At 45.1% G+C, this 27,618-nt stretch overlaps 1 protein-coding gene across 1 annotated transcript in view; it reads left to right on the top strand.

Annotated features, from left to right (window-relative positions):
* LOC132383130 (myosin-binding protein C, fast-type-like) overlaps window positions 1-27,618 on the top strand; it is a 104,518-nt gene that overhangs the window by 54,767 nt on the left and 22,133 nt on the right. Inside the window, exons 15-24 of the mRNA XM_059953954.1 lie at window positions 2,128-2,293; window positions 5,178-5,284; window positions 8,191-8,220; window positions 9,201-9,343; window positions 12,195-12,354; window positions 13,904-14,008; window positions 14,911-15,099; window positions 17,083-17,217; window positions 21,625-21,792; window positions 24,909-24,997. Coding sequence (XP_059809937.1) covers window positions 2,128-2,293; window positions 5,178-5,284; window positions 8,191-8,220; window positions 9,201-9,343; window positions 12,195-12,354; window positions 13,904-14,008; window positions 14,911-15,099; window positions 17,083-17,217; window positions 21,625-21,792; window positions 24,909-24,997 — 1,292 coding nt within the window. The remainder of the gene's footprint in view (window positions 1-2,127; window positions 2,294-5,177; window positions 5,285-8,190; window positions 8,221-9,200; window positions 9,344-12,194; window positions 12,355-13,903; window positions 14,009-14,910; window positions 15,100-17,082; window positions 17,218-21,624; window positions 21,793-24,908; window positions 24,998-27,618) is intronic.

Genomic DNA, 27,618 nt, shown 5'->3' on the forward strand with positions numbered 1-27,618 from the left:
AAATAATTAAGGAGAATGGGAGAGGATAATGAAAAATTCGCTAAAACAAAAAATTTTCTGTTGTTTTTAAATAATCTGTTGTTTTATTTGCTGAAAAAGAAGAGTATGATCCAAGAAGAGAGGCAATAGAGGATTTTTTTACAGAATTAACTTCTGATGGGCAATCTTTACGATAAATACAATAGGACCAGAAAGAAATATTCCTTATATTGGCAGCCCAATAGTAAAACCTAAAATTGGGTAGGGCTAGTCCACCCATCTCTTTATTTCTTTGTAAGTAAACTTTACTTAAACGAGCTTGTTTATTATTCCAAATATAAGAGGTTAAAATTGAATCTAAGGAATCAAAATACGTCTTCGGAATAAAAATAGGTAAGGCCTGAAAAAGATATAAAAATTTAGGAAGAATCTTCATTTTAATCGAATTAATTCAGCCAATTAGGGATAAAGAAAGAGGGGACCATTTAGAAAGCGTCTTTTTCACATAATTCAATAAGGGGGTTTAAGTTTTCTTTGAATAAATTCTTGAAGTTTTTAGTAATTGTTACACCTAAATATGTAAATTGACTTGTAACAACTTTGAATGGAAATTTGGCATGTGATGACATTAGGTCATTTAAAGGAAATAGCTCACTTTTATGTAGGTTCAGCTTATAACCTGAACAAGAACTAAACTGGGAGATTAAAGAAAGAACCAAAGGTAAAGAAGTTTCAGTGTTAGAGATAAAAAGTAAACTATCATCAGCGTATAATGAAATTTTATGAAGCATACCTTCCCTTAGTATACCAGAAATGTCCTTAGCTTCTTGAAGTGCTATTGCTAAGGGTTCTATAGCTAAAGCAAAAAGTAAAGGACTAAGAGGACATCCTTGTCTAGTTCCCCGCTGTAATTTAAAGGGCTTAGAAATTTGGGAGTTAGTAGTAACCTGAGCAGTAGGAGACAAGTAGATTAATTTAACCCAACGAATAAAATTAGGCCCAAAATTAAACTTTTCTAAGGTCTTAAAAAGGTAATTCCACTCAATCCTATCAAAAGCTTTTTCTGCATCTAAGGATAATATACACTCTGATATTTTTTTGGATGGTGAATATATCACATTCAATAACCGACATATATTAAAATGTGAGTAACGATTTTTAATAAATCCTGTCTGGTCACGTGATATAATAGATGGTAGAATATTTTCAAGTCTTCGAGCTAAGATTTTGGCTAAAATTTTTCCATCAACATTTAATAAAGAAATCGGTCTGTATGATTTTTATTTTTTTTAAGAATAAGAGAAATAAAAGCTTCATAAAAAGATTAAGGGAGTTTACCTGATTTAAAGGACTCTGATAAAACAGAGGATAAATAATGTGTAAGTAACATAGTGAAAGTTTTATAAAACTCCCCAGGAAAGCCATCAGGTCCTGGGGTCTTACCAGAATGTAAAGCACGTATAGCCTCAGCCACTTCTTCATTGGAAATAGACTGATCAAACTGTGTTAGACTATCAGCAGACAATGTAGGAATGTTGATATTACTGAAAAAAGCGTTCATATAGGTATGATCTGAAGAAGAGTCAGACTGATACAACTTAAGGTAAAAGTCTTTAAATACGTTATTAATTTCAGAATGGTCGGATGTCTTAGTTCCATTATCTTTAAAAATTTCTGTGATTGACTCAATGGGCTGAAGGGCCTGTTTCTATACTGTATCTCTTTACAGCCTCTCTCATACCCCTCGACAGGATGAGTAAAAGGAAATGCTTTTTCTCTATAGGGGGCTGTAGGTAGAGCGAGCCTGTGTATTTTTGTCTGGTTGCATTGTAGAATAGAGGCTAGCTTACCACTTTACTGCACCAGCGATCTGGGTTCACTTCCCCTCGCTGTCTGTAAGGAGCTTATACGCTCTCCCCATGACTGTGTGTGACAAATGAAGGTAATCTTTCTTTAAGAACACAAAATGCTGGCAGAACTCAGCAGGCCAGACAGGGGAGGAGGTAGTGATGATGTTTTGGGCTGAAACGTCGTCACTACCTCCTCCCATAGATGCTGTCTGGCCTGCTGAGTTCTGCCAGCATTTTGTGTTTTTATTTATTTCCAGCACCTGCAGATTCACTCGTGTCATCATTCTTTAACCTTTAGACAAGGTCCTGGAGGTCCTGCAGAGTTTTGCCGACCTCACACTGAAAGCCCAGGAGCAGGCTGTCTTCGTGTGTGAGGTGTCTGATGAGAAGGTGACAGGGAAGTGGCTGAAGAACGGAGTGGAGGTAATTCCCAGCAGACGCATCCGCATCAGTCACGTAGGCAGGTAAGTCTGCCGCCAGTGGCAATACCTGCATTCTTGCTGGAATTTTGTTTCACACAGAGAGTGGTGGGTGTGTGGAAGACGCTGCCAGAGGTGATGGTAGAGGCAGACAGATTTATGAAGCTCTTAGATTGGCACGCGTGTGATAGAAAAATGGAGGGTTATGTGGGAGGGAAGGGTTAGGTTGCTCTTAGAGCAGGTTAAAAGTTCGGGAAAGCATTGCTGTGCCTTAATATCTGACGTTAAGGGTTTGAATCCCACTGAGGTCGCTGGGGGGGGGGGGGGGTTGGTGCTTCTAAAAATTCAAATTGTAACAACAGATAAATGGAAGCAGATACAATCATGATGATTAAGAAGTTGTTAGAGAGACACATGAATATATGGGGAATGGAGAGAGAGGGATCATACACAGGTAGAAGTAATTTAGTTTAATTCGCCATCATGTTTGACGCAGTGGGCCAAAGGGATATTTCTGTAGTATATATATTGGTAAGTTGTTTTATTGGTGCCTCATGTACTGAGATACAGTAAAAAAAATAGTTTTGCATGTTGTCCTCGCAGGTCATTTCATCACAGCAGCATATTGAAGTAGTTTGAAGAACGCAGAATGAAGTGTTATGGTTACAGGGAAAGTATTACGTTACAGCGGCACAGTGGTGTAGTGGTTAGCACAACGCTTTACCATCCTGGCAACCCGGGTTCAATTCCCGCTACTGCCTGTACGTTCTCCCTGTGACTGCATGGGTTTCCTCCCATAGTCCTAAGACGTGTGGGTCGGTAGGTTAGTTGGTCACGGTAAGTTGTCCTGTGATTAGGTGAGGGTTAATTCACGGGGTTGCTTGGCGGTGCAGCTCGAAGGGCCAGAAGGGCCATCCTATGCGGTATCTCACTAAGTAAATAAATAACAGTGCAGACAGTAAGATACAAGAGCCACCAGCAAGGTAGGTTGAGAGATCAAGAGCTCTTATTTTGTTCAGAGGTCCATTCAAGAGTCTTATAACGGTGGATAGACTCTGTCCTCGAGCCTGGTGGTGTGAGCTCTCAAGCTTTTGTATCTTCTGCCTGATGGGAGCGAGAAGAGAGAAATCCCATGGTGGGTGGGATGGGGGTCGTTCCTCATGTTTGGCTGCTTTACTGAGGCAGTGAGAAGAATGGACAGAGTCCGAAAACTTGTGGTACGTGTTGTTAGGCTTTTTGTCTCTGTGCCAGACAGGAGAGGGGGAGAAGAGAGACTCACTGGGTTGGGGTGGGTCTTTGATTCTAGGCCAGGCATGGGCAAACTGCGGGCCATATGCTGCCCGTTAAGCTTTTTAATCCAGCCCGCAGAAATTGATGAATATAAACCTTGTTAACGTTTTTTTTCCCCGCAATTCTGGTGTTTTCCCAATAGATGACGCACTCTATATACATTTGTGGCGACCCATTTCCTGGCACATCCGAACCGGCTCACAATTAGCCAGCGTTCCGGCTAAGGAAGATAGCCTGCGGGGATTTGCGAGCACAGAGCTTTGGAGCCTCTGCGCCACGGGGGGCAGGTTGAGGGAGGCTTAAAAGTGAGGCTGGAGATTTCGAATAAAGTTTTTTTCTTCGACTGCAGTTACCGTGTCATAATTTTAGCGCTGCATGTAGCACACCGCTACACATTGACCTTTGTTGAGGTGCAGCGTATTACTCCACATTTGCGGTTTACTCTTTGTTCGGCTCGACCTATTTGTGTGAACAGGCGTTCAGCGTCATGAACATCAACAAAGCCAGCCACAGATCCAAGTTAACTGACCAACACCTCAGATCCACCCTGAGAATCGCCACAACAAAACTAAATCCAGACTTTGGTGCGCTGGCTAAAAAGGGAGACCAACAACACTGTTCCCACTGAAATTAAAAATAAGTTTCTTCGTTGTGTTATGTAAAAAAATGCATTCGAAAATATTTTTTTTCAATAAGCCTTACATGTTACATGTCATTTCTGTTAAGTGATGGACATGAGTAGTGCGCAGGTGCATGTACGTTCTCAAAATAAAAAATGCGCTCCAGATCAAATAACGTGCTCCGCATACTGGCGCGCTCTCACTGTTCTGTCATTGTGCGGGTCGTTGTTGAGTTTTGGCACAGGGGACAATTGAATAAGAAGGAGCAGGACAAGTAGACCTGCATCTCCTACCGTTTTTGAAATAAAGACAGTCAGGAGGAGAGTGATGATGATAATATCTTGAAGGATAACAGAATTTTCAGTGCTTTAAAATAATAACTGTTACTATTAAAAAAAGCTGTATTTTATTCATTTAATTTTCAGTGTTTTAAAAGTCATTTCAATAAATAGCTAAATACCATGGGACTTCAAAGACAGATATTTTGTTGTAATGCATTTGTTCATTTTCAATTGAAATTAAAGCACAGGTTTTCTACATATCCCATGATATTTTATTTTCTCTTATGAGGTGTATTATCAAAACACTCCGTCCATCTGCTCCTGGTCCGACCCCCCTGTCAAATTTTAGAACCCTTTGTGGCCCTCAAGTCAAAAAGTTTGCCCACCCCTGTTCTAGGCAGTGGGAAGCATAGTTGGCATCCTGTATTTTTTTGTGATGGACTGAGCTGCGTCTGTAGGTCTCTGCAATTTCTTGTGGTCTTGGGCAGAGCAGTGGCTGTGCCTGTCTCCGTTGGTGACTGTTGTAAGCTTGGACTGACTACCCTTCTGTGACACCTACTAGCCAGGCAGAGAGCTCACATACTGGGCAAGTCCAAGGGGACAGGTGGATTTGTCAAGCATGCGTGGGGAAGTCGGTGCTGTGTGTTTGTGGATTAGCGCCTCTACGTGACTTCTCTTTCACCACTTGATCTCAGGGACCGCATTATTCCCTCTGCCTCTGATTTTTCCCATCTCCAGAATCCATAAATTGGTCATTGACAATGTCACTCCAGAAGATGAAGGCGATTACACCTTTATTCCAGATGGCTACGCGCTCTCTATTTCTGCCAAGCTCAACTTCTTGGGTAGGTGGATCACTCTCATAATTTCCTTTGTCCACATTCACTCACGTAGTCTACATAAGGGTTGTAATTGGTATATGTAATGGGTATATGTGTAGTGTAGGCCTCCATTAGTCTTCATAGACCATGGATTTGCACCTTGGAAAGTTTCCAGGGCGCGAGCCTGGGGAAGGTTTTTTTTAATGGAAGACCGGCAGTTGCCCAAACTGCAAGTCTCCCCTCTCCGCGCCACCGATGTTGTCCAAGGGAAGGGCATTAGGCCCCATACAGCTTGGCACCGGTGTCGTCGCAGAGCAATGTGTGGTTAAGTGCCTTGCTACAAGGACACACACGCAGCCTCAGCCAAGGCTCGAACTAGCGACCTTCAGATCACCAGACCGACGCCTTAACCACACGCCAACACAATGGGTATATGTAATTGGTATATGTAATTTTCATTGTCCACATTAATTCATGTTGTCTTTATGGGATTGTAATTGTGAATATCTAATACTTCCACTACTGGATTGATGCATGATAAATATGTAATATTATAGATATATAATGTACAACATAATATACTTTTATGTATACAATATATTAATACATACAAGACATTATGCAATACATAGTATATTAATAAAATTATTAATAATGTGATAAATACTATAACAAGAATATAATAATGCATGAAGATCGTACGGGATTCTTAATTAGATATGTGTAGAATGTTCAGTATTACGGTTTATTAGTCACAGAATATAACAGGCTGACTAAGTCAAAGTAGTCAAGTCAGAAATATTGTCCTTTCAATCTCCTGATGTGGCTTAGTTTCCACCAAGAAATAATGGATGCATTAGTGATAATTTTTCAAAACTCCTTAGATTCTGGATTAGTTCCTGAGGATTGGAGGGTGGCTAATGTAACCCCACTTTTTAAAAAAGGAGGGAGAGAGAAACCGAGGAATTATAGACCGGTTAGTCTGACATCGGTGGTGGGGAAAATGCTTGAGTCGGTTATCAAAGATGTGATAACAGCACATTTGGAAAGGGGTGAAATCATCGGACAAAGTCAGCATGGATTTGTGAATGGAAAATCATGTCTGATGAATCTTATAGAATTTTTTGAAGATATAGTAGAGTGGATAGGGGAGAGCCAGTGGATGTGGTATATTTAGATTTTCAAAAGGCTTTTGACAAGGTCCCACATAAGAGATTAGTGTGCAAACTTAAAGCACACGGTATTGGGGGTATGGCATTGATGTGGATAGAGAATTGGTTGGCAGACAGGAAGCAAAGAGTGGGAGTAAACGGGACCTTTTCAGAATGGCAGGCAGTGACTAGTGGGGTACTGCAAGGCTCAGTGCTGGGACCCCAATTGTTTACAATATATATTAATGATTCAGATGAGGGAATTAAATGCAGCATCTCCAAGTTTGCGGATGACATGAAGCTGGACGGCGGTGTTAACTGTGAGGAGGATGCTAAGAGGATGCAGGGTGACTTGGATAGGTTAGGTGAGTGGGCAAATTCATGGCAGATGCAATTTAATGTGGATAAATGTGAGGTTATCCACTTTGGTTGCAAGAACAGGAAAACAGATTACTATCTGAACGGTGGCCGATTAGGAAAAGGGGAGGTGCAATGAGACCTGGGTGTCATTGTACACCAGTCATTGAAGGTGGGCATGCAGGTACAGCAGGCGGTGAAAAAGGCAAATGGTATGTTGGCATTCATAGCAAAAGGATTTGAGTACAGGAGCAAGGAGGTTCTACTGCAGTTGTACAAGGCCTTGGTGAGACCGCACCTAGAGTATTGTGTGCAGTTTTGGTCCCCTAATCTGAGGAAAGACATTCTTGCCATAGAGGGAGTACAAAGAAGGTTCACCAGATTGATTCCTGGGATGGCAGGACTTTCATATGAAGAAAGACTGGATCGACTAGGCTTATACACACTGGAATTTAGAAGATTGAGGGGGGATCTTATTGAAACGTATAAAATTCTAAAGGGGTTGGACAGGCTAGATGCAGGAAGATTGTTTTTGATGTTGGGGAAGTCCAGAATGAGGGGTCACAGTTTAAGGATAAAGGGGAAGCCTTTTAGGACCGCGATGAGGAGAAACTTCTTCACACAGAGAGTGGTGAATCTGTGGAATTCTCTGCCACAGGAAACAGTTGAGGCCGGTTCAATGGCTATATTTAAGAGGAAGTTAGATATGGCCCTTGTGGCTAAAGGAATCAGGGGGTATGGAGAGAAAGCAGGTACAGGGTTTTGAGTTGGATGATCAGCCATGATCATACTGAATGGCGGTGCAGGCTCGAAGGGCTGAATGGCCTACTCCTGCACCTATTTTTTTCTATGTTTAGTTATGGCTTCAGGTGCATAGTGGTGTAGTTGACATTGAATTGAAATGGCCCAGCTAGCCTCTCTGTCCAAGGACAACAAATGCTTACTTAATCAGGTTCAACCAGCTCAAAATGACTCTGGTATGGAAGGTCAAGTGGCAACATTTTACTTTAGTAGGTGTTTGAAAAGAACTGATATGTAAGATTATAGAGAGAGAAGAACTGATAGGTAAGGTTACAGAGAGAAAAGAATTGTTAGGTAAGGTTTAGAGAGAAGTCCAGTTATTGTAGAAGTCCAACGCAATGGGATGTAATGTTACAATAAAACCCGGTCTTTTGGAAAACCACTTTGTGCAAAAGCTGGTTGGTGTGGAACATCATCCCATTGCAGTCACAAGGCCCTGGCCCATTTTGAAATTGGGATTGATGATATTTGTTCACCAAGTCATGCCCCATGTCAGCAATCTCATTCAGTGATAGAACAGGCTTAGTGGACAGAATGGCCTCATCTTTCTCCTAACATTCCTTGTAATAATCCCTGTTCCTTCCACTAGCTGACCATTTTGTTTTCATTCCTCTTTTCCAGAGATTAAAATTGACTACGTCCCCCGGCAAGGTAAGGTTTGAATATTTTTAAATCTGGTGCTGAAATCCTTTGTATTAAATTTTGGGTTTGCAGTTTTAATTTGAAAAAGATGCGAATTGTTCTATCTGGTGTGACAAGACCTCTATTCTGCTTATCAGTTACTTGTAGATGTGTTCCTGCTGGTTGCCTGCTGATGCCTCTCCTCATGATGTCCGTCCCCTCGTGTGCATCTCCTTTGACGTCCCTTCCTCCTTCTCCCATCTCTTTCTCTTCTCTCTATCCTGTTATTACACAGGAGAATCATGGTTTCTTTCACTTTCACCCTTCTCTCTTCCCTTTACTTTTCAGCGGTTTATTGAAGAGACGTACAGTACGGAAACAGGCATTGGCCCAGTGTGTCTGTGCTGACCTTTTCTCGGTCTTCCACTTCCTCTCTCTTCATTATATCTCTTCCTCTCTTTCCTTCTCTTTGCTCTCTCCCTCTCACCTTCTCCCCCTCCTCCCCTCAAGCTTACTCACTCACTCTCTTACTCCCTCTCTCTCAATCACTCCCCTCTTCTCTATCCCCTTCCCCTCCCTCCTCCCTCTCACTCACTCTCCTTCCCTCTATATCCTTCTCCTCTCATCCATCTCACTCACTCTCTCCTCTCTTTTCTCTTTCTCTCAACTGTCTCTCCACCCCTCTATTTCTGCCTCTTCACTCTCGCTCACTCTGTCTATCTCCTCCTCCAATCACTCTCTTTCTCACTCACTCTCTGCTTCCACCCTCACTCTCTCTCCTCCTCTCTCTCTCTCACTCACTAACTCCCCTTTTCCTCTCTCTCACACCCCACTCTCACACCTGCCTCTTTCTCCCTCCCCCTTTCCTTCTCCTACTCCTCTGTCTCCTCCTTGCTTTCTTTCACTCTCCCTTCCACCTGATCTCCCCCCCTCTCACCGAGTGGTTGCCCCTCTTCTCTCTCACTTCCTCTCTTTCTGGTGGTTCTAAATTTATTTCCTGCCCAAACCAGAGCCCCCTAAGATCCACCTTGACTGCACGGGCAGCGTGGTTTCGCAGAACACCATCGTCGTGGTAGCAGGCAACAAGCTGAGGCTGGACGTTGATGCCAGTGGTGAACCTCGTCCAGTGGTTACCTGGTTCAAGTCTGACCAGGTAGGTAGTCTGCTCTGATGAAAGGTCTTATTGTCCAGATGTCCTGATGAAGGGTCTTTGCCCAAAGTCCTGATGATGTCCAGGTGAAAGGTCTTAACGTCCAGATGCCCTGATGAAGGGTCTCGGTTCAAAGTCCTGGTGATGTTGGGATGAAGGGTCTCGGCCCGAAATGCCGACTGTTTGTTTTCCTCTGTAGGTGCTGTCTGACCTGCCGAGTTCCTCCAGCGTTTTGTGTGTGGTGCTCTGGATTTCCAGCATCAGCAGGATCTCTTGTGTTTAAAACCGAGAATGCTGGAAATGCTCAGCAGGTCTGGTGGCATCAGTGGGAAGAGAGTCAGCGTTACAGATCAGAGACCCTTCATCCGAGCTGGGAGGGAGAACAAAAAAAGCTCATTAGGGTGGGGGATTCATTTCTCTAACCTCCACTAATTTCTCTCCCTTCTTCCTTCTCTCCTTTTCCATTCCCCGTTATGACTCTCCCTCTACCTCTTCTCTTCTCACCCACCCATCATCTCCCTCTGGTGCCCCACCTCTGTTCCCTTTCTCTCATGGCCCACTCTTCTTTCATATCAGATTCCTTCTCCTGCAGCCTTTACCTCTTCCACCTATCTCGTCCCAGTTTCTTCCCCGGTGACCCAACTTCCCCCTCACCTGGACTCACTATCACCTGCCAGCTTGTTCTCTGTCCCTTCCCTCATTTTCTTATTCTGGCTTCTGACCCCTTTCTTTTCATAACTGATGAAGGGTCTTGGCTCAAAACGTTGACTATTTAAAATGTAGAAGCTGCCCATCTTGCTTAATCACATTCTTCCCAATAAACCACCATCTCTGCTCAGGACTCTAAAGAGGGACCCAGATCTGAGAGCTGGTAACATGGAGCTGGAGTTGCTACCAATGAATCAGCTTGTCCAGAGTGGGCCTCTGTCCATACCACTCGTAGGCCTCAGGATGGCCTGGCTTGGCACAACTGAAGGACCAATTTTCAAAGATGAAAGATCTAAAGATTAGCATTATTTATCACAGGTACATCGAAACATACAGTGAAATCTGTGGCTTCAGCACAGTCACTGGGGGCAGCCTGCAAGTGATGCCACACTTCCAGCTCTGACATTGCGGGCCCCCCAATTTACTCGGCCTAACCCGTATGTCTTTGGAATGTGGGAGGAAAACCTGCATGGTTTCAGGGAGGATGTACAAACTTCTTACAGGCAGCGATGGGATTTGAAGCCCAGCCACAGGCACCGCAAAGTTGAAGGCTAACCAGTCAAGATTGCAGTGCTCCAGGAATTACCCTGGGGATTCTCCCGACTGACCATTGTGGCTGCATCCGGCTGATCGGGGAAATCTCCAGGTCTGCAATGCAAGTGGAACTTCCCTTGAAGTTTATAATGTGCATCAAGGGGAAGAGAAAGAAATCTGAGCTGGCCAACCAATGGTCATTTTGTAGCCATGTCTGAATAAACTGTTGGCCATTTCCAACAAGACTTTTGAACGTTTTGGTCTGCCACCTTAACTCAGTTAAACGATTGAAACTGAATATAATATCTCCACAAATAGTACCTGTATTCATTGAGAGCTAGAGCACAAATGGGCCCTTTGGCCCATCTAATCCATGCTAAACTGTTCATTTTCCTAGATTCCTTGACCCGCACTTGGACCACAGTCCTCCATACCCTTCCCATCCAAGCACTTGTCCAAATTTCTCTTAAGTGTTGAAATTAAACCCTTATTCCACCCTCGCACCAGCCTCTGAGTGAAAATGTTCTCCCAAAGGTTTCCTTAAATAATTTACCATTCACCTTTAACCTCTAACTCCAGGTTCTAACCAAACTCAATCTCAAACAAGAGAGAATCTGCAGATGCTGGAAATCCAAGCAGCACACACAAAATGCTGGAGGAACTCAGCAGGCCAGGCAGCGTCTATGGAAGAGAGTAAACAGTTGAGTTTCGGATCAAAACTCTGCTGATATTTCAGTCCTGTGAAGTACTGAAATTTCTCAGATGGAAACTCAGGAACAGCATCGCACTCAGAATAGAAAGATTCTCTGTTGCCGTTTCTGTAAGAATTTTATTTTACCAGTCAGGGTAGTTATCCTTGAGCTGAACCCTCAAACCTGGAGGACCAGTGGACCACTCTTAGTCTGACCTCTACCCTTTGACTGTTGGCATGGGTGACCAAGTGCAAGGCCTCGACTCCAGCCGGTGTGGCACTCTGGGTCACTGAAGCACTCAGGCCTCCAAACACTGCGACAAGGTCGTGGTCCTCTTGGAGGCCAACCTGTAAATGCATGCATTGCGCTAACCACTACGCTATTGAGGGAACTATTCGGTTATTCATTTTGTAATCGACAATAACTTTGCCCTTTGTGGCAAAGTTTGCTTCATGTAGAATTACAACATTTAAGTGGCATTTGGATAGGTACATGGAGGGGAGGGGCTTGGTTATGTGCCAAACACAGGCAACCGCGACCAGCAGAGAGCAGTGGTCAGCATACACCAGTTGGGTTGAAGGGCCTCATTCTGTGTTGTATTACTCTATAGACCCTGCCAGGGGTGGTGGTGAGGGCAGATACATGGGGAGCATATAAATAACTCTTAGGTAGGCACATGGATGATGGAAAAATGATGGGGGGGGGGTAGTAGAAGAGAAGGGTTAGACTGATCTTAGAATAAATTAAAAGATCAGCACAATATCGTGGGCTGAAGTAGGTATAACATAAGACCATATCTATGTTCTATGACTCTCCAAGACTGTGACTCCTTGTTCCTATAGCTCCATATTAGACAGTGGTGATAAACCTGTTTGCGAGATTCTGAATTTGAAGCAGACCTCTCTCTCATCTCCACCCAGGAATTCACACAGACAGAGGGACGCTGCCGTATTGAGACCAAGGAGAACCACAGCAGTTTTATCTTGGAAGGAGCCATGAGGGAGGACGAGGGGAAGTACAACATTGTGGTCAAGAACCCAGCAGGCGAAGATAAAGCTGTCCTCTTCGTCAAAGTTGTTGGTATGTCTTGTCAACCGTGAGGGGGTGGGGGTCGGTTTGGCAAAAAGCCGCGATGACTGGTAGGGAAACGGGTGAAATTGAGCAGCAAATCAAACCATTTCTTGCTTGTTCTTTGGGGAGCGGGAGTATAATTTTGGAATGGATATTGAGAGTTTATCTCTCATAAGGAGTTATTAAGTACTGCCACTGTTGACAAATTTGTTTAATTGGCAATCTCCAAGTTTAAACCATGAGCTAACCCACCTCTACATCTTGTCCTATGCCTGGCTTGTGTGCGATTGTTAAAATGAATCGGTAACTATCTTTAACCCAAGAACTCAATAATGACTCATGGGTGTGGTTGTTAACAGGGCTTTGAAATCTATTCCAGTAAGGATAATGATCAGGGGCAGCACCATAGGATAGCGATTTCTGTACCCCCTATTACAGTGCCAGTGACCCCGGATCAATTCCTACCACTTTCTGGAAGCAGTTTGTACACTTTCCCCGTGACCATGTAGATTTCCTCTGGGTGCTCTGGTTACCTCTCACATTACAAAGACGGATGGGTTAGTTGGTCACATGGGTGTAATTGGGGCAGCTCATTGGTCCAGAAGAGCTTGTTACTGCGCTGTGTCTCTAAATAAGGATAAAATAATCTGTGCCAACCTGCATTACCTTGTAAAAGTTTTAGGCACATATGTATAGCTAGGATGCCTAAGACTTTTGCACAGTACTGATGGTCAATGTGGAGCGGAGAGCGAGTTTGTAAATCTGCCGGGAGCAAATGATGTTGGGAATGGTGGGAGGGGTGTAGGACAGGTGGCAGAGGGGAGGTGCCAGGTACAGACACACCCAGCACCGAGACACCAGGCAAGGCCATTTTGATCCCAAACAATTGGTTTATTGATCATCACAGAATGTCTTTCTGGTGCTTTCTGCTTCCTTCCCTCTCCCTACCCCCTTCCCATTCTCAATCCACAACAGAGACCCATATCAGAATCGGTTTATTGTCACTCACAGGTCATGAAATTTATTTTTTCTTTGCGTGCAATACATAAAATTACTACAATACTGTGCAAAAGTCTTAAGCAACCTAACTATATATATGTGCCTAAGACTTTTGCACAGTACTATATCTTCTACTCAGTTGTGATTCGGGGCTCCGAGGGCAGCACTGTCGAGTAGCATTTAGCATAATGCTTTACAGACACGGCTATGAGATCAGGGTTCAATTCCCGCCACCGTCTGTAAGGAGTTTGTATGTTCTTCTTCCCATGACCACGTAGGTTTCTTCCGGATTCTGCAGTTCCCTTCCACATTTCAAAGGTGAACGTTTAGGGTTAGTAAGTTGTGGGCACGCTGTACTGGCACCAGAAGTGTGGCGAGATTTGTGGGCTACCTCCAGCACATCCTTGGACCCGTGTTAATCATTGACGTCGGCATTTCACTGTATGTTCTGATGCACCTGTGTCAAACAAAGCTGATCTTTAACTTTTTATGATCTTCCGCTGGTGTGTGTGTGTGTGTGTGTGTATGTGGCCTCCTCCATTATACCTTTGTTTTGCAGATATCCCTGATCCTCCTGAAAACGTCAAGATCACTGGCATTGGAGACGACTGGTGCACGGCAGTATGGGACGTTCCAAAGTTTGATGGCGGTCAGCCCATTACAGGTACGGATGTGGCCCAGGTTCCTGCCACTGAATTGAAGAAATGGGAAGTTGCTAGTGATTGCCTTCTTTCAGTGGTTGTAAGTTGCGAGCAACCACCTTTGTACACTTTGATGAGCAAGCTCTTGGGATGTCTCCCAGCACTGGAAAAAAATAGCTGAAGATATTGATTAGTGATTAGTTTTCTAACCAGTAACCGGGTCTGATGGTGGGGCAGTGCAGGTGGATGACCAGTAAACTATCCTGTCCACTAAAGGTTGAACAGCCTTGTGTGGTTATATAGAAGTGTCTAAAATTATGAGAGGCACAGAGGAAGTGGATGGTTACTTTAAGTGGATGGTTCTTTTGCCCAGGGTAGGGGAGTCTAAAAGAAGTGGCAGGTATTTGGGGTGAAAGGGGAAAGATCTAAAAGGGACCAGAGGAGCACCTTTTTCACACACAGGGTGGTGCATATAACTTTAGTTCTGAATGCTACTTGCTTACTTTTTACTTTTGGATGCTTGGTGGTCTTTTTAATGGATTCTGTGCGTTTCTTTGTTTCATGGCTGTCTGTAAGAAGAGGAATCTGAAGGTTGTATATAGTATACATACTTTGCGGAGCAGACTCGATGGGCCAAATGGCCTAATTCTGCTCCTATCCCTTATGGATAATAAATGTACTTTGAACGTGCGACAAATAAAGCCAATCTTTATCTCTCTATCTTTGCCTTTACTGGTCAAAGTAAGATCCACATGAGTTTTATGGGTATATAGGAGTCTCTCCATTTTGTAAGGGAGGTCGTCTCCCGTTTTCACAGCAAGTTGTCCATCTTACTGCTTTACAGGGAGGGCAAGAGAGAGGCATCGTGACATAAATCCTCCCCAGCCTCAAAGGGACGTTTTTAATTCCTTTTCTCCCCCTGCAGGCTACTTACTGGAAAGAAAGAAGAAGACCAGCATGAGGTGGATGAAGTTAAACTTTGACCCCTTGAAAGAGCTAACCTTCACGGCCACGCGGATGATTGAGGGCTGTCTGTATGAGATGCGAGTCTTCGCCGTGAATGGGATTGGTATCTCCCCTCCAAGTGTTTCTTCAAGGCCGTTCATGCCCATCGGTGAGTGAAGGGCTGGAATCTCGGCGGCAGCTGGCGGGGCAAGCAACTGTCTTATCGGAAGCGGTAGATGTAACTGAATCGAGAAAAGCATGAAGTGAGAAGCTTTGTGAAGTTGAACTTAAAGGAAGAGTGCAGGGTTAATGGCGGGATTCTTAGCAGTGTGCAGGAACAGATTGGTCTTGAGGCCCACCTCCACAGATCCCTCAAGGTAACCGCACAAGTTGATAGGTGGTTAAAAAGGCATATGGTGTGTTGGCCTTCATTATTCAGGGGACTGTGTTTAAGAGCCATGACGTAATGTTGCAGCTCTAAAAAAAAAACAACCCTGGTCAGATGACAGTAGGAATATTGTGCTCAGTTCTGTTGCCTCACTACAGGAAAGATGTAGAGAGGGTGCAGGGGACAATGCCAGGGTGCTGCCCAGAATAGAGAGCATGATTTGTGAGGAACGGTTGAGTGAACTAGGTCTTTTCTCTGTGGAGCTAAGGAGGATGAGAGGTAACTTGATAGAGGTGTATAACATGAGTGGACAGCCAGCACCCTTCCCACAGGGCAGAAGTGGCTAATACAAAAGGGCATAATTTTAAGGTGATTGGAGGAGAGTATAGGGGAGATGACAGAGATACGATTTATACACAGAGAGGGGTGGAACACCCTGCCTGGGGGCTGGTAGAGGCAGATACATTAGAGACTTTTAAGAGGCTCTTATTCAGGAGAGGTGGTAGAGACAGAGACATTAGGGACATTTAAGAGGCACTTAACCTGGGGAGGTGGTAGAGACATTAAGGACTTTGAATAGGCATGTTGATGAAAGAAAACTGGAAGGCTATGTGGGAGTGATGGGCTAGATTGATGTGAGCGCAGGTTAAAAGGCCAGTGGGCTGAAGGACCTGTACAGTGCGGTACTGTTGTATGTCCTATGGAACTCCGTATCAGGACGTGTCTGCATCTCTAGATTCCTGCATCTGCAGTCTCTCTGTGTCTGCATTTGGTGATGAAGTGGGACTTGTGTGGCCCAGGAAGGATTTTCATCCTGGTGGAGCTCGTGCGTTGTGGGTTTGGGCCACTGTTGGCACCAAGTGAGTACAGCAGCGTGGCAGCTGCACAGGTCACTTGTGAGGACGCTCTTTTGGAGTGCCGCGAAGGGTTCCGGTCGTCCTGGATTAGGATAGAGCGGCCACACTTGGGGTCTGGTCACCCCGATGCAGGAATGGTGCGGTCAATCTGGAAAGGGGGCGGAGGGATTCACAAGAATGTCACCAGGACGGGAGGGCCTGAGTTAGAGGTTGGCCAGGCTCACTCTTTATTCCCTGAAACGTGGGCGCGATCTTTTAGAAATATTTCAGAATATGAGAGGCATTGATAAGGTGCTTGGTCGCAGTCTTCCCCTGGATAGGGGAGTCCAATATTAGGGGGCATTAGGTTAGAGTGAGAGGGGGAAGGTTTAGAAGAGACCTGAGAGGCAGAAGGTGGTGAATATGTGGGATAAGCTAGCAGAGGAAATGGTTGAGGCAGGTACAATAGCAACATTTAAGAAACACTTGGACAGGCACATGAGGTTTAAGGGCTGAATGCAGAAAATTGGGATGAGCTAGGTTATCACTATGGGCTGAAGGGCCTGTATTGTACAATATTGCTCAGACCAGAGGACATTCTTTTAAGCTGAATGGAGAAAAGTATAATGGGGGATGTCAGAAGTAGGTTTTTTTTAAGGAGAGAGTGCTAGAGATGGTGGTGGGGGCAAATGTATTAGGGGCCTTTCGGGACTCATAGCTAGGCACACGGATGGTAGAAAAATTGATGGTTGATGGGCTGTATAGAGAAGGGCTAGATTGATAGTGGAATAGGTTGGCAGAACATTGTGGGCTGAAGGGCCTGTACTGTTCTGTGTTCTATGTAATATGAATATATGTCTCATGGCTTGATGCCCATGGCAAATGATCACACTGAATCGGGCGCTAAGTGTCTGTTCCCTGTCTCAAGGCCCCACCAGTGAGCCAACGCACTTGGTGGTCGACGATGTGACGGACACCACCACCACGCTAAAGTGGAGAATGCCGGAGAAGGTCGGTCCCGGGGGGCTGGACGGATACCTGATTGAATACGCAAAGGAAGGCTGTAAGTACCAGACTACTGACTGGTTCCATTAAATCAGAGCCGAGCTCTTGAGATTACTTCATCCTTGAAAACACAAACCACCAAGTTCAAGGACAGCTTCAATCTCCCTGTTATCAGACTCTGATATGCTAGAAGATGAACTCTTAATCCCCCCCAGTCTACCTCGTTGTGGTCCTTGCATATTGTTATCTATCTATGCTGCATTTTTCCTGTAATTATAACACTGCTTAGAAGGTCCCACAGAACCAGTTATTACCCTTCAAACCATCAGGCTCCTGAACCAGCGTGGAAAGCTTCACTCGCCTCAACTCCGAACTGATTCTGCAACCTATGGGAAAGCAAGAGATTCTGCAGATGCTGGAAATCCAGAGTAACACGGACAAAGTGCTGGAGGAACTCAGCAAGCCAGGCAGCAGCTACAGAGAGGAATGAACAGTCAACAGTTCGGGCTGAGGGGATCGACTGCTTATTTCTCTCCGTAGATGCTGCCTGACCTGCAGAGTTCCTCCGGCATTTTCTGTGTGTTACTCTGCAACTTACTGATCCAATTTCGAGGCCTCTGCAACTGATGTGCTTAGGTATCTATTTATCTATATATTTATATTTGTATTTTTGATATTCTTTTGCATATTAGATGCTGGTCACTCTGTTTACTGTCCACTCATGCCTCGTATCATTTTGTACCACCTTGACCAAGTTGCCTGTCAGCCTCCTAGAGAAAAGCCCTAGCTCGCTCAGCCTGTCCCCATAAGACATGCTGTCTAATCCAGGCAGCATTCTGGTAAATCTCCTCGGCAACCTCTCTAAACTTCCCACTGCTTCTGAAAAGCAGCCAATATCATTACCAATCCCAGACATACTTCTCCCCACTTTCATTCGGGAGAAGGTACAAAATCTTGAGCGCACACACCACCAGGCTCCAGCGCACTTCTATCCCGCTGCTGATGGAATCCTGGACCAGTCACCTCTTTCACATCTCCTTCTCGTGGTGTTGCCATGTTCCTGGACCCCCAATCCAATCTCTTCCATTATCATTGCATTAGATTTTCTAATTGCACTGTTTCATTGGCACTACAATCTCTGAACATCATCAAAATGAGCCGTGGGTGGACCTGGTCTTTGACCAGGATTGTTCTTGGCAAATTTTTCCACAGAAGTGATTTTGCTGTTTGCCTTCTGGGCAGTGGTTTTACAAGACGGGTGACCCCGAGCCATTAACAATACTCTTCAGAGATTGTCTGCCTGGCTTCAGTGGTCACATAGCCAGGACTTGTGATCTGCACCAGTTGCTCATACGACCGTCCACCACCTGCTCCCATGGCTTCACGTGACCCTGATCGAGGGGGTTAAGCAGGAGCTATACCTTGCCCAAGGGTGACCTGCAGGCGAGTGAAGGGAAGGAGCACTTTACACCTTCTTTGGTTGAGATGCATCTCCTCCTGGTCACCTGGGAACCATTTAATTGTTTTGTACTTGTTGCTGTATTTATTGTACTTTTTATTGTTATATATTCTAAGACATAGTAAAAAAAAACTGTTTTGCATGACAACATCAGTACATTGAGGTACCACAACAGAATGCAGAACATATTCGAGAGATTCTGAGAGTCCTGGCCCAAAACATCGACTCTTTATTCGTTTCCATAGATACTGCCTGATCTGCTGAGTTCCACTAGCATTTTGTATGTGTTACTAACAAAAGCAGAATTACTTACTGTCTGCTATACCATTTAGGACAGCAATGAAGATCCTTCATCTCAGGCGGTGTTCAGGGCTTCCTTCATCATGTCAGAAGCTTCTTCTCGGTTTTCACAGCTGTCAGTCGTGCGAGTCCCGGGTGGAGACTCAGGAATACCGTCCCACTCAGACGGAGAAGGAGCCTTCATTGCTGTTTCACCAGCCAGGGTTGTCAGCGCTGAGGTGAATCCTCTGAGAACTGGTGGACCACACTTAGTCTGGCCTCACCCTTTGACCTGTTTGGCAAGGGTGACCCTACCAGGAAGCAAAGCATAAAGCCCCGTCTCCAGCAAACATAGCTCTCTGAGTCATTGAGGGACGCAAACCTCTAAATCCAATGACAAGGTTGAGGACCTCTTGGAGGAAAAAGCAGAAGATGGTGCTATATTTACAGAGGAATTTCAGTGCAGGTAGATAATAATGTGCGCATTAGGGTCATGATGAGGTAGACGGGGAAACCAAGAGCTCATCTTTATCACATATAAAAGGTCCGTTCAAGAGTCTCATAACAGCCGGAGAGGTGTCATTCTTGCGTGTTCTCTCACTTCTGTATCTTCTGCCTGATGGAAGGGGTGAGAAGAGAGAATGCCTCTTGATTTTGTTGGTTGCGACCCTGAAGCAGCGGGGAGTCGCAGAAGGAGAAGCTGATTTTCCAAATGGGCTGAGCCATGTCCACAACCCTCTGCAGTTTCTTGTGGTCTTGCTGCAGAGGAGTTACCGTACAAAGATATTGTTGGTTCCTGGTGTTTTTGCGATCTGATAGTTCAGAAGTCAAAGCTGAGGTACAAAACTAGGTAGTTATGACTATTTTATTAAGTGCTACAAAAACAAAGAGAAGTTCAGGGAGCAAAGAAATCTTGACACATACAAACAAGCTGGATGAACTCAGCAGGTCGGGCAGCAACGGATACTGCCCGATCTGCTGAGTTCATCCAGCTTGTTTGTACGTGTTGATTTGACCACAGCATCTGCAGTGTACTTTGTGTTTACTAAAGAAATCTCTGTAGTCTCCTACAAAAAAAATGCTGGGAAAGGCTGAAAAGATAACAGCATTCCAGTGACATCAGTTAACCTATTAAATAGCCAACTTCATGAGGAAAAACACGTGCTGCAGGAAAAGTAAGAAGTTTCTAGAAAAATATACCATAGTTACTGAAATTTTCACTGAACAATTGCATGTATCATCATCATTATGTGCCATGTTGTATGACGTGGGCGATTGGTCTTGGCAAATTTTTCCACAGAAGTGGTTTGTCATCCCATTGCCTCTTCTGAACAGTGTCCACAGGACGGGTGACTCCAGCCATTAACAATACTCTTCGGAGATTGTCTGCCTGGCATCAGTAGTAGCATAACTCGGACTTGTGACATGCACTGGCTGCTCATATGACCATTCACCACCTGCTCCCATGGTTTCAAGTGACCCTGATTGGGGGCTAAGCAGGTGCTACTCCTTGCCCAAGGGTGACCTGCAGGCTAGCGGAGGGAAGGAGTGTCTTGCTCCTCCTTTGGTAGAGATGTATCTCCACTCCAAATCATTGTGTCCTATGATGTAGGCGATCATGGTCTCATGAAAAATTTACTCTATAATTATATAAAAATACAAGCAAGCATAGGAAAGCTAAACTGAAAAAAAAAAATAATTTTACAATATAATCCAATATCCTGGGGGTTACCATTGACAGCAAACCGAACTGGTCTAGCCATGTAAACACCATGGCTACCAGAGCAGGTCAAAGGCTCAGAATCCTGCGGTGTGTAACTCACCTCCTGACTCCCCAAAACCTGTCCACCATCGACAAGGCTCAGGTCAGGAGTGTAATGGAATACTCGCCACTCACCTGGATGAGTGCAGCTCCATCGACACTCAAGAAGCTTGACACCATCCAGTACAAGGCAGCCCACTTGATTGGTACCCCTTCCACAAGCACCTAATCCCTCCACCATCGACAGACAGTTGCAGCAGTGTGTACTGTCTACAAGATGCACTGTGACAACACACCAAAGTTCCTAAGGCAGCACCTTCCAGACCCACGACCACCACCATCTAGAATGGTGAGAACAGCAGATACCTGGGAACACCACCACTTGGAAATCCCCCCCCAAGTCACTCACCATCCTGACTCGGAAACATAACGCCGTTCCTTCACTGTCGCTGGGTCAAGAGCATGGAATTCCCTCCCTGACGGCACCGTGGGTGTACCTGTGGGACCGCAGCGGTTCAAGGAGGCAGCTCATCACCACCTCCTCAAGGGCAACTAGGGATGGGTAATAAATGCTGGCTTAGCTGGCGATGCCTATATCCTGTAAATGAATAAATTAAAATTACGCACCCAGATAGGATGTTCTCTATGATGCATCTGTAAAATTTTTGTAGTTTTTTATCACCAATATTTGGTATGTTTGAGGCAGAGCTTGATGGGTTCTTGATTAGTAAGAAAGCCAAATGTTCAGAGGGAAGGCTGGAGAATGCTGAGAGAGAAAGTAAATCAGTTATGATGGAATAGTGGAGCACCCAATGGGTCAAATGGCCTAATTCTGCTCCTATGTCTTAACCCATCTTATACCAATGTCTTATATCATTCACTCTAAGCAAGGAATTTCATTGCACCCTGGTGCACCTGACAGTAACTGGTAAACTTTTCACCTTGGACCTTGTGCTTCTGTGCAGCTGACGTGTGGATCGCCGGCAACACGGAGTTGGTGCAGCGCCTGAGTTTCACGGTCAAGGACCTTCCTACAGGGGAGAAGCTTTTCTTCCGCGTGCGGGCCGTGAACATTGCTGGGAAGAGTCCACCGGCTATGCTGTCTCAGCCGGTGACCATCCGCGAGATTGTCCGTAAGTGGCGTTTGCAAGTGAAACAGCTGGGCAGGGCACCTCCATCTCCTGGAGCCAGGGGCCCATCCAAAACCAAGAGGGCGTGTGCCCTGGGCCGGAGCTCGTGGGTTGCACCACAGTCCATGCACGTGTGGCTCTCGCCCTGCGGGTTGGCAGGGGTGGCAACGTGGGAGCTGCGGTGGGAGTGTCCTCAGTCGATCGTAGTTGGTACACAGGGCGGCTGTGTGAGGGGACTGTATGACCATTTGGCAAAGGAGCAGAACGAGGCCATTCAGCCCATCGAGTTTGCTTCACCATTCCATTATGGCTGATTTATTATTCCTGCCAACCCCGTTCATTCTTGTGAACCTCCTCTGGACCTTCTCCGATGCCAACACTGATAGATATATTTTTATATTTATAGTTATATCTGAAAAAAAAACCTGTTGTTGACTTTTACAATATTGGCAAGGTTACGTTTGTGTGGCTTACACAGAGGCATAAGCTGATAAGATCATGGAATACTACCGCACAGGAACAGGGCCTTTGGCCCACTATGCCAGTTCCGACCTTGATGCCAATCCGATTAATCCTTTCTGTCTGTATGTGGTTTATAATCTCTTCAGTCCCTGTTGATCTTCCTGTCCAAATGCCTCATAAAAGTCACCTCTATTCCCCATCTAATCATGTGTCTAACAGTCTCTTCGACACGAAGATCACATCAGCCTCCACCACTCTCCCTTGGCAGCCCGTTTCAGGCACTCACTCCTCACTGAGCAAAAAAAAACCTTGTCCCACACATCTCCGTCTCTCTCTCTTTTACTGCAAGTGCTGCTGTCTAGAAAGCCCCTCAGTCCTGCTCCATGGTCCATAACGTACTCCCATGCTTCTGCCTTGAATGTATGCTGGTGGAATCACTGAAAAAAAATCTAAAGAATCTGTTATTGGGGACTTGCCAATTACCTTGGTGTCTGAGAGGCGCGCTAAATGTGGAGGGACTCAGCAAATCAGGCAGCATCAATGGAGAAGGAATAAAGAGCTGATGTGTTGGGTTGAGACTCTTCGTCCTTACATCTCTGCCTTTCTGGATAGAGAACTCTGAAGGGTCTAACCCTCTAGAAACGGATGCTAACACTGCATTTGTCTTCCTCACCCCCGGCACAGTCACAAGTTAACCTTTAAGGAATCCTGCGCTAGGACTCCTAAGTCCCTTTGCACCCCCTGAATTTTGAATTTGCTCCCCCTTTTAAAAATAGTCTACGCCTTCATTCCTTCTGCCAAAGTGCATGTCCATAGACTTTCCGACACTGTATTCCATCTGCCACTACTTTGCCCATTCAGCCAAAAATTGAAAGGCTTAAATGGAGATGATGTGGAGAGGATGTTTCCAATAGTGGTGAAGACTATTGGAAACATCCTCTCCACATCATCTCCATTTAAGCCTTTCAATTTTTGGTAGGTTTCAATGAGTTCCCTCCTCATTTCACAGCATATATTTCACGAAATATGCTGGTGATATTAAACTTGATTCTGATTCTGTTCCATCTTCTGAGCTCCGGTGAGTGCAGGCACCAGTGCCATCAAATGCTCCTTTCATTCTCGGATCATTCTCATAAAGCTCCCCTGGACCCTCTCCAATACTGTCACATCCGACATGGGGTCCAGAACTGCTCACAATACTCCAAGCATGGTCTGACCGATCACTCACAAAGCCTCAGCATTACCCCCGTTCTAGTCGAGGGGCCTCACCTGGAGAATGGTGAGCAGTTTTGGACCCCTTGTCTAAGAAAGAATGTGCTGACGTTAGAGAGGGTTCAGAGGAGATTCATGAGAATGATTCTGGGATTGAAAGGCTCGTCATATGAGGAACGTTTGACGGTTCTGGGCCTGTACTCACTGGAATTTAGGAGAATGAAGGGGGATCTCATTGAAACCTATCGAATATTGAAAGGCCTAGGTAGAGTGGATGTGGAGACAATGTTTCCTATAGTGGAGCGGTCTAGGACCAGAGGGCACAACCTCAGAACAGATGAGACACATCAGGTGGGAAGGAATTTCTGTAGCCAGAGGGTGGCAAATCTGTGGAATTTGTTGCTACCGGCGGCTGTGGAGGCCAAGTCATTGAGTGTATTGAAAGTGGAGGTTGGTAGATTCCTGATAAGTCAGGCCGTGAAAGGTTACGGCGAGAAGTTTGGGGATTGGGCTGAGAGGGAAATGGGTCAGCTATAATCAAATGGCCGAGCAGACTCGATGGGCCGAATGATATAATTCTGCTCCAATATCTTATGGTCTTACAGCTAGAGAGGTCTCACTCTAAATCAGTGGTTCCCAACCACCCCTAGGAAATGTTTGATTAACGTTCGCAGCCCCTACAAAAGTAATATCACATTTGAAGACAAAGAAGTCTATTTTCTAATTTTTGAACCACATACAATACTGCGGGAGAACAAATTGAACTTAAAAAAATAAGCTTTAAATAAGCTCAGCTCATAAAATGCGAATATAAATTGAGCAATTAGATTCTAATTTATTCAGAAAAAATTGTAAACAGTAAATTGATGAGACTCCTCAACTCTGAGGTGTAACTTCCCAAGTAACACCGATGAGAATCCTCAACGCTGACTCGGGCAGCGGGAGACTGGAGTGTGCTTGGGGCAAACGTTACTACCACTTCTCAAGGCACACTGGCAGCTGGCTGAGTGATGATTCATGACCTGTCACTCTAGCACACAAACCACTCTTTGTCGCACCCCCTGAAATTCCATCTCACACTCCAGGTTGGGAACCCCTGGTCCAATGTCTAATCTGAAGGCTGGAGCTTCAGCTGGAGTGGCGCTCCTCAATATTGCACTGGGAGTGGGGTGCGAACTCAGCATTTTCTGAGAGAGCGCTCGCCCACTGAACTGGCAGTGTCAATAACGAATATTAGAAGTGGCAGGATAGTTGCAGGAGGCAAAATGAAAACCAAGTGATGAGAAGGGAGTGGTGTCAGAGAGACTCTGCTGGGCAGTGGAGGGTAGGGATTTTGCTTAAGCTTGAGCTCTGTCTGATCACCCATGGTGTTGTCAGCTGGACTGAGCTGCTGTTGCTCAAGAGTCACTGACCCCCTCCTCATTTGTTTTTGTTTTACTCTGTAGAGCATCCAAAGATTTGGCTGCCGCGGAAACTGAGGCAGACGTACATTAAGAAAGTTGGTGAGCAAATCAATATTATGATCCCATTCCAGGTGGGTAAATCTGTGTGTGAGCTTGTGTGTTTGTGTGTGCGTCTATGTTCAAAATTCAAAGTAACTTTAATATCGAGGTGCACACTTGTCACCACATACATCCCTGAGGTTCGTTTTCTTGCAGGCATACACAGTAAATCCCCAAAACTCACTAGAATCAGTGAAAGACTGCACCCAAAAGGACTGACAAATAACCATTGTTCAAGAGATGACAAACTGTGTGTTTGTGCACGTGTGTGTGTGCGCGTCTGTGTCTGTGTTTTTGTGCACCTGTGTGTGTGTGTGTGAGTGAGAGAATGGTCTACCATCATAAACACCTGTACATCACTGAAGCTGGCGAAGACCTTGCTGATGCGAAGACCAGTGATCACTTTGGACTGATGGTGCTGGCTCAGGCCCATCACAGCCCAGACTCGCCCAGGTCAGATCTCATCCACTGTCCGTATCCTCGTGTGGGGTACCGAGGCCTAGATGGTGACCGGGCTGTAGGGTGTGGAGGTCCCTTGCCTCTGAAATGCTGTCAGAAGGAGGGTAGGCTCACAGCAAAGAATGGTCACCCTCCAGAGCAAGACGACTTTGCTGGAAATGATCCTGGGAATGTATTAGAACATAGAACAGTACAGCACGGGAAAAGGCCCTTCAACCCACAATGTTGTGTCGAGCTAATTAAACTTATTCCTTCTACCTACACAGTGTCCATGTCCCTCCATTCTCCGCACATCCATGCATCTGTCTAAGAACCTCTTAAGCATCTCTATTGTATTCACCAACACCTCAGCAGCGCATTCCAGACACTCACCCTCTTCGTGTAAAGAACTTGTCCCATCCTTTTCTTTCAAATTTATCCCCTCTCTTCATAAATGCAGATCCTCTAATATTCAGATGAGAAAATCTGCAGATGCTGGAAATCCAAGTAACACACACAAAATGCTGGAGGAGCTCAGCAGGCCAGGCAGCAGCTATGAAAAATTTATGGGCACCCTCCAACCTGATGGCATGACCTTGCAGTAATTGCCCTTCACCATTCCCATTTCCGTTTCCGTCTCTCACCTTATCTCCTTACCTGCCCATCACTTCCCTCTGATGCTCCTCCCCCTTCCCTTTCTACCCTCTCCTATCCAATTCCCCCTTCCCAGCCTTTTACCTCTTTTACCAATCAACTTCCCAGCTCTTTACTTCACCCCTTCCCCTCTCCCGGTTTCACCTGTCGCCTACCACCTTGTACTTCTTCTTCCCCTACCCCCCACCTTCTTGCTCTACCTCAGGGGTTCCCAACCTGGGATCCACAGACCCCTTGCTTAATGGCATTGGCCCATGACATAAAAAAAATTTGGAATCCCTGCTCTAACTTCTCATCTTTTTTTTCCCAGTCGTAATAAAGGGTCTTGCCCTGAAACATTGACTGTCGAATGTTTTCTATGGATGCTGCCTGGCCTGCAGAGTTCTTCCAGCATTTTGTGTGTGTTCCTCTGACATTAGATATTTTAACCCTGTGAAAAAGATAGCTGTCTATTCTACTTGTGCCTCTCATATTCTTAAAAGCTTTCTACTGCTGCAGAGAAAACAACCCACGGTACTCCCAACTTCTCCTGAGAGCACGCCCTCTCTAATCCAGACATCGTCCTGGTGAACTCTTCACACCTTCTCAGAAAGACATCACCTCTGGAGAGTCACAGTTTCAAAATGAGGGGTGGGCCCTTTAAGCTTGAACTGGGGAGGGGTTTCTTCATGCAGAAGCTGACGAATCTTTGGAACACCTCACGGTAGTGTGTTACGGAGGTTGATGGTCAACCCAAAAATATCAGTCAGTAGTCAGTGGTGGAAAAAGTGAGATTGGCATTGGACATTAAGGAGATGGGCAGAGGGATGGTAAACGACAGTTTTGTAGAAGATCGACCATGTCCTCGTCCTGTATTGGAGAAGTCCACGGGAGCCAAGTTGCCTCCTCCAGCTCCAGTTGCTTAAGCTCTTACGTTATGTCAGTCGCATGAGAGGTTGGATTTAACAATGCCAGCTTAACCCCGCCTGGATCAGAGCAAGAAAACTGAGTAGTAATTGCTACTATTATCACCAATGAAAAACGTTGTGTACCGTCCATACAGATCATTCCATACATCAGTATATCAAAGTTCAAAGGAAATTTATTATCAAAGTACATATATGTCACCATATACAACCCTGAGGTTCATTTTCTTGTGGGCATACTCAATAAATGCATAATAGAACAGGAGCCAATCAATGAAAGGCTGCATCAGCTTGGGCGTTCAACCAGTATGCAAAAGGCACAAACTGCAAATATAGAAATAAAGAAATATTAATAAGTAAATAAATAAATAAGCAAAAGTGTAGTAAAAAGAAAGCAGAATGCAATATAGTGTTCCAGTTACAGAGAACATTCAAGTTGATTGTCATTCAACTGTACAGATGTATATAGCTAAATGAAACAACGATCCTATGGGACCAAGGTGCTAAACACAGAACATATTCCACATACAGCACATTAAATATTCCACCATCATGAATGGCTCTCTAGCCCAGCTGGAAAGGAGGAGGCTTAGGCATAGAGCTAGCAACCCCCCCCCCCCCCCATGAAAACACCAACCGAAGCTCCAAAAACCTCA

This window comes from Hypanus sabinus, chromosome 29, assembly GCF_030144855.1.
Source record: "Hypanus sabinus isolate sHypSab1 chromosome 29, sHypSab1.hap1, whole genome shotgun sequence".
NCBI classification, from domain to species: Eukaryota; Metazoa; Chordata; class Chondrichthyes; order Myliobatiformes; family Dasyatidae; genus Hypanus; species Hypanus sabinus.